Source organism: Sceloporus occidentalis, unplaced genomic scaffold (genome assembly GCF_023333645.1).
Source record: "Sceloporus occidentalis isolate IW3139 unplaced genomic scaffold, rSceOcc1.0.p SCAF_64, whole genome shotgun sequence".
Taxonomy (NCBI): domain Eukaryota; kingdom Metazoa; phylum Chordata; class Lepidosauria; order Squamata; family Phrynosomatidae; genus Sceloporus; species Sceloporus occidentalis.
Window position 1 is genome coordinate 2,419,043 of NW_028317044.1, and position 11,175 is coordinate 2,430,217.

Here is an 11,175-nt window from a genome sequence, read left to right on the forward strand (position 1 = left end):
TCCGCATACAGATCACGAACAGGGCTCATGCAAAATTGGCCGCCCATCCCGACTCACTGTGCAAATTCCCAGTCTCTCTTTATTCTTCATCAGGTGAGCGACAGTTGCCGCGGCTGTTGATCCTCCCAAAAAAGCCAATTCGAAAGCCCCCAATTATCCAGGGGTTTGGTTTTTAAAACTATCATTTGCCTTAATAGCGTTGGTTGTCCTCTAATGGGCTCTTTAACCAACATTTGGCCTCACTCCAGCCTTGTGGGGATTGCGGCAGCGCCACTGTCCCTGCATTTTGTTCACTTACCTTTTCACATGGGATAAGATGTAAGCATGCTATACACATTTAGTGAGCTCCATGCAGTTTATGGTAAAGCATAGTCTTGTTAAGGTTTGAAAAGATGCAACATGTTATTGAGACATCTTCCACTGGTCATGCAGTGACACTGGACAGTAGTGGGATGTAGGGGAGGGAGACTGGATAATGGCTGTTTCTTTAGGCAAGGCGAAATTATCTAAGACCCAAGAACTGCTCTACTAGTTGGAAAGGGGGAAAGGTTGGAAGGGAAAGGAGGTAGAAGTCAACATGGTGTGATTTTCCTTTGGCAAAGGAATGTATCCTTGTGTAGATTTCCAATCTTTCTGATTGATTCAGCCCTGAGGGTCAGAGTTGCAGGTATGCCATCTGTAAGCCCAAGCTGCTCCCAGTTCCAATCCTTCCTGGTTATCATCAGAAAAGCCCTACTGACTCCTGATCCCATCCTTCTCCTCATCTTCCTCCAGTTTGGCTGTCCAACTGGCCACTATTGGGACTGCCTTAACAGCCACTTCTTGCCCAGTGCAGACTGGGAATCCACAGATCCTCACCACGCATAAGAACCCCACTCAAAGCAAGCAAAATGTCACTGCTAGCAAATGATAATCCCTGATAGCAAGCGGTAAGAAGACCCAAACCAACAAAAATGGCCACTTGTGGGACCATCTGACCAGAGTGAGGTCAACTGGGCATGATGGAGAAGAGGCTTTGACCACTTCCACTCCTCATTCCTTAAGGCCACCCACCTCCCCAAGGCTGTGTTTCCGCTCAGGATGGTGTGTACACACACACACTATAGTTGTGATGCTCACTTGGGTTTAATATGGCCCTTGTGGTCTCTTCCAACTCTATGATTCTATGATCATTTAGATAACCAGAAGCTCCTGAGATGGAGCTATACGGAGAGTCATTCATGTTTTCCCAACTGCCCAGTTGGCTGGGCAGACGTCAAGGGCACAAACCATACAACCTTCCTCTGAAATACCCAGTACTCCTTGACCACCATGGATTTGGGATGAGAGAATATACCAGTAGACTTGTATTAGTACTAGTGAGGAGGCAGAACCAGCAGCTTCATCAAATTTAGATGTCAAAGCCCTGCAGCTAACTCTTTTCCTTGGACATGGTAGGGACAGGGGACATGAAATTTAGGAGAAATGGGAAAGCGACTCTTTCACTAACACACCTGACTATATTGCCCTCCCGGATTCATGTATACATGTGTACAGTAATACCTGTGTGGGACTTGGGGACGGAACAGGTTGTGTTCCTTAGTTTTGAGGCCAAGGAGTTTAGTAAGAAGGCATTGACAGCCGTGTGCATGGCAGCTAAATATACTTTCCTTAAACGTCCCAGAAATTAAAATGTAGCAGTCTTGGCTCATCCGAGCTTATATTGCTTATGGAGCATAATTGTTTTGACAGTGCTAAATGGAAAGGCAAATGATAAATTACACTGTGGATGTCGCAGTGGAGCTGCCATTTAAATGACGGCTGGGGAATCTGCTGATGTTGTGGCCTACAGCTCCTGAGAAGGGATTGTGGGAGTTGTGGTCCAAAACATCTGGAGGACCAAAGGATTCCCAGCCTGTGCTTTAGGTACCCCTTCCATGTATTGAATTCAAATCTGCGTACTGAATCTCCTCTTTGGACAGAATGACATCCTACATTTGGCTCCCATGGTTGCGGACCCTTGCAGGGTACCATGGCCAAGATCTGAAAGTGTGATATCTACATACACACATGTACACTTCTCTTACAAATGTAGGACCATACTCTAGACATGCCAGGACCTGTAGCTTAAGCCATCCAAGTTTGGGTCGAATTGCTTGCTCCTGTTTTGTCTTTGGGCTTCCCGTTTTGTTGCTAGTCCGAAAGGGTGCTGCCTCTGGACAGGGGCCGGTGCGCGTTTTGTATGCGTTGTCGTTGCATGCTATATGCAGGGACACTGGTTTACTGGGAGTCATTCTGCAACCAGGAAATCCAAAACCAAATCAACCGCAAACCAACCACAGCAAAAACCCACCCCAAAACCAACCCAACAGGTTCGTTGCGAGCAGACTCTATTACCGAAACGTACTCATGTGGCGATTGTGACTGCATACTCCGTCAGGCCTTAGGTGCGGAGCGTTTGCAAATTTTAGAACAGCATAACCTGTGTTAGAAGAGGTACTCCAGATGGAAATCTTGTATAGTTGTGAGGTTTCTAAAGGGAAGCGCTGGGGTCTGGGATGTGCCAGTGGGTGCCAAGTAGGCCAGGGAAATGGTAAAACTAGTCTCCTTCCCCTTTTCACCCACCCAGACCGTCTTCTAGTCTCAGGGATTTTTTGCAGACACTACCTTCTTTGATTCCATTTCTACTCCTTCCTTGAGATACTTCGAGATTACTCACTTTTTACAAATCTTAACCGGGGCTTCCCAGAGTTTCTCGGCGATTACTCTGGGTCCCACCCCGAAGGTCCCCTTTCTCGGCAGGCGTTTCAGAGTGTGCAGAAAACCAGGGTCCCTGATCTCTGTGTCCTCTTGGGCTCCAGGAGGAACATGGAAAAAAAAGTGCTGTGATTTGACGCTTGTTCTTGATGTCACTTTTACATGCATCTTTTTTTTTGTCCTCCCCTCCACGGTTTTTGTTTTTCTACAGCGTGGCTGACAAGCCCAAAACGCAGCAGAAGAGGCAAGAAATGTACCCCAAACTATGCATTAGGTGTGGAACCATATTTCAATGTTTCCTTTGGCCCTCTGTTTGCTTTTTTAAAAGAGAAATTACCTAGATTTTCGAAGGGGCGGAGGTACCTTTGTTTCGGGGGGCCCTGGTTGTCTGTCGCTGTCTCGGCCAATATCGCCAGCCCCTTACCCTTTTTCCGATTTGAACCTGAAACTCAGACTCTAGGCTGCTTAGTTAGCAGAGGTCACCTCTCCTCTTGCACCTCCTTCCCCTTTGTAGCTTTTGTAAACGGAGGTTGTTTTCCTCCTGGTAGGCACCTTGGTCGCAAAATATTCTTTATGTTTTTATTTAAAGCATTTATTTCGCCATTGAGCTAGTTATGGAACACATCGCCTGACACTCTCCAGATTACAGTCGCAGATTTTAAGACATGACACACCGGGAGAGAGGAGGAAAAATTGAAATTCAGAGCTTACAACAAGAAACCGGATAAGAAACAATTTAGGCACAGCTTGTGTGCGGAGGGAAGTATCCCTTGATCCAATGCCGCACACAAGATCTTGTCACAACCCACACAGAGGCGCGCGATGAGGTCCAAACATACGCGGAGTCTCTGCGAGCAATGCTAACACCTACGAAGCCAGAGACATAGAATTAAAACAATGTGCCTAGTCAAAGAAATCATCAAAACACACATAGCCTGGCAAAATCATAGGCAATTTGCTTGGTGGTTGGAAAGATAGGGTAGGTGCTAGGCCTGCCTCTGTAGCTGGAAAGAGTAGCGGCCATTTTGTGTCACACATACACAGTGAGCTACATCATGGATCTGCATGTGATGTGCAAGTGGTGTCACTTTTTGGTGTGGGTGAAACATGAACTGTTTTAAGGCAGTTGTGGGAGGTGGACTGGTCCAAACTGCCACACTTTTCCAGCATTTGGGGCAGTTGTGCATGTGTGTATGTTTGCGCCTTCAAGTTTCCTGTCGGCGCATGGTGACTTGATGGATTTCATAGGGTTTTCTTGGGTGGTTAGGGCTTTGGGGAGTTCTCCTGGAGATTTGAGGGACACAGAATAGGGGTTGGGAGCAGCACATCACCCATGGACTGGCTTTTTCCCACCTCTGCCTTATCGGAAGAGCTTGTGGAAGCCATCACTGAAAAGACCTTGTCCCAAATAGCCATCAATGGGGAAACTTAGTAAAGGTTTGGATGTTGATGATCATGGCAGGGAGTTGGACTGGATGGCCCTAGCGGTCTCTTCCAGCTCTACGATTATATGATTCTATGATTCTATCACTCCAAAGGTAAAGTAGTCCTTAAAGTCCTTAAAGTTTGAGGATTTAGACTGGGTGAGCCAAAAGTAGAAGTGGCTCTATTCATAGTCTCTGTGTGATTTGCTGCACATTGTGGCCCATACCTGGTTGTATTTTATTTGTACAGTCACTCAGCTGAAGAGTTATTTCCTTCTTTATTGCTGCCTGATCCAAAATATCCATCCAATTATTATTCAGAGATATAGCCATGTTAGTCTGTAAAATCTTGTAGCACTCTTTGTGACTAAGTCAAAGAAAGAAGTTGGCAGCATGAGCTTTCCTAGACTCAAGTCTGCTTCTGCAGACGCATATAGAAGAAGTAGATTTGAGTCTTAGGAAAGCTCATAGCATAGAGGGCCTTTTTAAGAAATAAGAGACCACAATATGCCAGTGTATTGTATGTTGAGAGATCTTATAGCACCTTCGTGACTAACTGAAAGATGAAAGTTGGCAGCATGAGCTTTCCTGGACTTCATCTACTTCCTCAGACAGTCTAAGAAAGCTCATGCTGCCCACTTCTTTCTTTCAGTGAGTCTCAAAGGTCCTGCAAGATCTCTCCACTTACTGGTTCTTCAGACTAACACGGCTATATCTTTTAATTCTAAGCTTAAAGTTGTCTTCTTTCTGTCCTGGGAAGACACCTGCGATCAGGACATGCAAGAAATACGGGATCTTTCATGCCAATCCGTCGCCATGCGCTGCTTACACATGATAGTTGGTTTGTTTTATTTACAACTTGTCTTTTGGCACAGGCCGGCTGGTTGAAGCAGTTTGCAGTCACCTGTATTAAAGCAAAGTAAACCTGAGTTGAAACAGCCAATCTAAAAGACGGGAATAAAATCTCTTATTCTAAAATCCACCAGCGCACTGGTGATGGTGGCGCATCCCGAGTGTTAGAGCTGCCACCTGGTCTTGTTTGCATGCTTCTGTAGGATAAGTGATCAGCCTTCAAGTGAACAGCTGGAAACCTGTTACCTCCTTGTTGTAGTTTAATAAAAGCTTAAGGTTCTTGGGGTAATGCCTTGTGCTCTTAGTGCTACTTTGGGACTCGGTTGCAGAACTCCAGCCCTGTCTCTCAGCAGTGGAAGCATGCTGGTAAACGCATTCTAAGATGGTGGCAGTAAGCATTGGCAGGATAGCGTGCGCATTGTTTTGGCGGCAGTCTGGGGACCTGCAGGAGAAAGTGTTTCTTCACATAGACCTCGAGAACTTGCTGCCACTGTGATGGCTGCTTTCTCGATAGGACTTTTGCTAATCTCCTTCCATAGCATGTGCATTTCTCTACCCCTTAATAATAGTGAACTCGGCACTGTCTAAACGGTTTCGAATCTGTAAGCCAATTGCCCCCCAATTTTACTCATTTTACCAACCTACGAAAGGATGGAAGGCTGAGTCAACCTTGGAGCCCTGGGATCGAATTCACAACCTTATGGGTGCAGGACCAGCACTTGAACTGCTGTGCTCCTATAGATAAGACAGCTTCATGGATGCAGAGAGATTTCATTCCAGCAAGGGCAGAGCATGGATTTCTAGGGCCCCATACAGTAGGACATAGGGTCCCTGGTCTTCAGCTCTTAGTTGCAATGACTTAAATGGAGCTCCTAGGTTTAGAGCAGTGGTTCCCAAACTTTGGTCTTCCAGATGTTTTGGACTTCATCTCCCAGAATTCCTAACCATTGGCCAAGATGGCTGGGACGTCTAGGAGTTGAAGTCCAAAACACCTGGAAGACTAAAGTTTGGGAAACGCTGCTTTCAATGGACCTTCAGTGTGAACCAAACAGGTTCTTTGTAAGCTCTTACAGGATTTAAAAAGCAAGCCAGTCCGAGGCAACGATTTCCAGGGGAAGTACAGCAGCCTTTTTTCCTTGCATAGAAGAGATTGTTGCTGAAACAACAAGTAGATGGAGGGGAAAGGATGGGCGCTGGGGAAGGAGAGGTGCCTTTTCATTGATCCTCTGGCTGGAGTGAACTCTGCGATGCCTCAGGAGCTCTGCCCCATCAAGTCGTAGGGAGTGCGCATGGGAAAGGTTGGCCGATAAAGGCAGGTGGAAGCAGCAGCTTTCATAATTCGTATGTTGCAAAATTCGTCTGACTTATGAGTTCCCAGTCTGAGCACTGGAACTCAATGCAGAGAGAATCGATCACTGGGAAACCCTTCCTTTAAGGGAAGGGGAAAGCTACTCAGCGTTCCCCTCTTTCCCAATAATACTAAGAGCCCCCTTCTGCTCACAGTCTCCAAACCCTTCCCATTGAAAAGAAGGCATTGGCGTCTGTGTTGAGGAGCCGGGAGGCCAGGGAGAGCGCCTGGGTCATTGATTGAATGGTTTCGATTAGCTTAATGGAACGGAGCTGTTACAGAGCCCGACGGTGGCGCGGGTCGAGCGAGCATCTGCTGCGCACTTGAGTGGCGGGAGCCAGCTATGGGAACACGGGTCGGAAATTGTTTCAGTCTGCTGCAAGTCTTTGTTTCCATTATCTCCGTTGTAAGGTCCTCACCTTGAGCAGCAGGCAGTGCTCCCGGCCGGGGAATCAATCCCATCATCGTTTTCCCAGGGAAAACGGGAACTTACTGGCTTGGAAAGCTCTAGAAGGGGAGGCCCCACGCAACCGGGTGACTAGATGTCTTTTTCATAGAAATGCCCACTTCGTACATCTGCTCTTGAATTTGCCCCAGAGGGAGATCGCATTTGGGTGTAGCTCATTTGGATTGAATTGCCGGCGAGGTTCAGGGATTCTTTAGGGCATGAATGGTTGGGCCTTGAAGTCTATGGGGATGGCAAGGATGATGTGGACCTAAATTTCAGTTCCTCTCGAGGCATAGAAAGAAATGCAATACAGCGGGCTCTTAGTATCCACTGGGGTTTGGTTCCAGGATAACAAAATGCTCAAGTCCCAGGATATACATTGGATGCTCAAGTCCCATGATATACAGTGGCCTAGTAAAATGGTGACCCTTATATAAAATGGCAAAATTAACATTTGCTTTTTGGAATTGAAATTTTTTTCAAAGTGTGGATGCTTGAATCCATGAATTAAAAATCAGTGAATACTGAGGGTTGACTGTATAGGGCATTTGCTACTGCAATTGGTCCGCAATGTAAAGCTCCCAGGTTGGCCAGACGGGCATATATGCCCTGCCAGTTTCTTGCCCTTTTTTGGCTATTGCAACAGGTCTGTTTTTCCTATGGCAAGAAACCTCACACATCCCAAGAGAGAAGAGTATCCATTTATTTACTTAGATCCCACTTTTCAGTTAGAGCTTTCAAAGGGGCTCAAAACATAGATGCTCATTTTTAGACCAGTTGTGTCTTGGATTTCCATGCAGGTAGTCCATACAGTGGCCTTTCCGCATGAGGGTCCATGTGGTGGTTTCACAGAATCTCATGGGTGGAAAACAAGTCTGCTATGGATCAGGAAGACTTGAGGAAGGAGATAGGCAGCCATATAATGAGTGTTACATTTTGTCAATGGCACTGTAAGAAAAAATGATATTAATAAATGATAAGAATAAGAGTAATGGATCTAGATACTGGCCCATGAATTGTTGATGTTAGATCAGTAATTCAAATGCACCCCAGTTAGGCAATAAGACACACACAGGTGGGTGTCCTACTGTTTCACAGCCAAACATCTCCCCGCGTTTGGTGATAACCTTAATGATAACCTTCGGGTCTGCACAGGGTGGCATGGGAGGCAACACTGGCACAGTTCCCAGCTGTTTAGATGTTCATGGAGGAGATCAGAGCCTAAAGTGACTCCAAACAGAATCATGACTTCCTAGCAAAAATCAAGACTTCTCTGTATTCGAGTGTCATGAGTTGGGAAACACATGTGCATACATATACACACACCTCCCTTCATAAAAAAAGATAAGAAGTGTGTCTTGTAGCCCTCTGCCTGATGGAGTGGTTGGCCAAATTTTATGTGGGAGAGCATGCAAAGATAGGATTGCCCCTTCAATGTGACGTAGTGCACTTCTTTTGGAACAGCTATTAATAGGCTTCAAGGAGTTGCCCACTTCTCTTAGCTACTATTGCCACTTCCCATTGTGCTATGTTGCTCCCATCCCCTTCTCCTTTATTTGCCTCGCCTTTCCTCCCCAGCACAAACTCACTTGGCAATATGGGCTTCTTTGCAGGTCAGCGTCTGTTTGGGGAGACGATCCTGGGACTGACACAAGGCTCGGTCTCCGACCTCCTCGCTCGCCCCAAGCCCTGGCACAAGCTGAGCCTGAAGGGCCGGGAGCCGTTCGTCCGCATGCAGCTCTGGCTCAACGATCCCAACAACGTGGAGAAGCTGATGGACATGAAACGCATGGAGAAGAAAGGTAAGTTCCAACACACAGGGCGCATGCCCCTCTGACAGACTAAACACTGTAAATATGTGTGTGGTTTATAAAGTATACCTGGCCGAGTGTGGTGTCGTGTTTTGAGTGTTGTACTTATGGAAGCCCTAAGTATCATAGCAAGTTTTGTTCAGAAGAGGTTTGCCCTTGCCTTCTCCTGAGGCTGAGAGGATGTGACTTGCCTAAGGTGGGTTTCATGGCTGAGCAGGGAATCGAACCTAGGGTCTCCAAAGTCATAGTCCAGCATTCACACCACTATGCCATGCTGGTGCCTCACTTCTTCATAGGTTGAAATACATGAAAGCCCATGCTAAAATTAAGTCAGATCATCTTGAAAGTGCTGCTGTATTCCTCTCTCCCACCACGCCAACAATGAAAGGTTTACATGTATATATGCAGCAGCAGATCCAAAACATACCACACCACTCTTCATTCAGTTTCCTTGTCACATCATTATTATTATTTGTGGGAGACTTTGTTGACCTTCAGGCACTAGGATATTTATTGCGTTGCATATCTACATGTGGCTGAGAAGATGTTGCATTGCAGTCACACAGTGTTATGTTCGATGAGTGTCATGTAAAACCATGACTATTGTTTCCAACTCTTTAAGTTGAAGAATGCCATACATAGGCATTGTGTATTCTGCAACAAAACATCCCTCGGGGGGTACAAAAACAGCCCATCCCAGTGCCTGATGGTGCAACTTCTGAAAAGACAACATCCATGAAACACACTTCTGTTTGAAAGGTACAAATGGACAGCTGGGGAGTAGTGGGGAGCATTAAATGCAATGGGAGTGCAAACTGTGTTGGTGTCGTTCAAAGAGTGGTTAAAACCACACAAGTTCTGTAGAAAAGCATAGATGAGCAGGTAAAACATTTGTCTGGTGGACTGGTATGGACAGGCACTCATGACTAGAGAGACCTCAGCTGGGTGGCAGAGCTCCTGCATTGGCACACAGAAGCTCCCCAGTTTCCATCCCTGTCCTCTGAAGTTAAAAATATCAGAGGAAGGAGCAGGAGGATTGGGGGGTGGATGGGTCCTTTCCCGGTTCTCCAAAATGGGATGGCTGAATTGCCCCCCTTTGTATACTACAGCTGAGAAGAGAGCAGGTTATGCTGACCCAACCGACGTCTCATGCGCAGGTTTCCGGGTGGAGATGCTATTATTCCCCAGGCTCCAGGCGCCCTCTTGCGATCAAAACCATGAGCTGCTGGTTCAGAATATATATCTAGTAGTGCAATGATGCCCAACCTTGAGCCCTCCCTTTGTTTTGGACTTCTGCTCCCAGAAGCGCCAGCCAACAAGGCCAACAGTCAGGAATTGTGAGAACTGAAGTCCAAAACATCTGGAGGACCGAAGGGTGGGGTAATGGAAGGAGCAAGCCAGCAAAAGACACCCCAGACACACTTTTTGTTGTTGTCTTTTGCCTTCAAATTAACTCCAGTAGACAGTGATCTCATAGAGTTTTCTCAGCAGCATTTGTTCACACACAGTAACTTGAACCTGGATCTCCCAAATTCCTGCCCAACACTTTCACTACAAAACACCCACAAAAAGCGGTAACTACCACATCCCATTGGCTCTCTTTTGGTACTCTAGTATGAGCATTTTTTAAAATAAAAATAGTAAATAGGTAGTGCCAGTCTGGTGCAGTGCTTTGAGCATTGGACTGTGACTCCGGAGACCTGGGTTTGAATCCCTGCATGGCCATGGAAACCCATTAGGTGATCTTGGGCAAATCACACTCTCTAGCCTCAGGGGAAAGCAATGGGAAACCCCTTCGGAACAAATTTTGTCAAGAAAATCCCATGATAGGTTCACTTTAGTAATGACTTGAAGGCACACAGCAGCAAATGACTAAATTGGCAGAAGGTGCATTTGCTTCCTGCTCCAGAATGTCTTGACATTGTGGTGGTCCTGGTTCAAGACCCCTTCAGCACTTCACAGATGGCTGAGAAAGATCCTTTTGCAGGGCTCAGTGAACAAACAATCTCACTTTGGGTAGACAGACAGCTAGATACAGCCATTGGCTTCCAAAACCGTCCTTTCATACCTATCCCATTGGTTGGTTTGGCCTCTCCAGTGACCCTGTCCCCCCTTGCTTTTTGTCTTTCAGCGTACATGAAACGGCGGCACAGCTCAGTCAGTGACAGCCAGCCTTCGGAGTCAACTTCATCCGGGATCGACTACAGCCAGGGGGCCAGTCCGCAAGCGCAGCACCAGCTGAAGAAGCCCCGGGTCGTCTTGGCCCCGGAAGAGAAGGAAGCTCTGAAGCGCGCCTATCAGCAGAAGCCATACCCATCACCAAAAACCATTGAGGAACTTGCCACGCAGCTCAACTTGAAGACCAGCACCGTCATTAACTGGTTCCACAATTACAGGTAAATGTTGCTCGTGGGTCAGAGGTGCCTCTCCTTCCCTGATCAACTAGGAGTGGAGGTTACTTGACAAAAGCCATAGTTTGGAAAGTCCCTTTTAACACCGTGCAGAATTGATTTTGCTATTTTACTGCCACAAGATAGGGTGAAGACTGCTGTTTAG

At 46.6% G+C, this 11,175-nt stretch overlaps 1 protein-coding gene across 7 annotated transcripts in view; it reads left to right on the forward strand.

The window, feature by feature from the left end:
• Window positions 1–11,175, forward strand: part of LOC149287104 (protein CASP) — a 236,500-nt gene that overhangs the window by 195,085 nt on the left and 30,240 nt on the right. For 4 of the 7 annotated variants that reach the window (XM_089493440.1, XM_089493438.1, XM_089493442.1 and 1 more), the window contains 3 exons: window positions 2,948–3,010; window positions 8,422–8,610; window positions 10,751–11,015. The exons of 2 other annotated variants lie outside the window; for them this stretch is intronic. In XM_089493440.1, coding sequence (XP_089349566.1) covers window positions 2,948–3,010; window positions 8,422–8,610; window positions 10,751–11,015 — 517 coding nt within the window. The remainder of the gene's footprint in view (window positions 1–2,947; window positions 3,011–8,421; window positions 8,611–10,750; window positions 11,016–11,175) is intronic. One more of the 7 variants, XM_089493441.1, reaches the window with a different exon arrangement.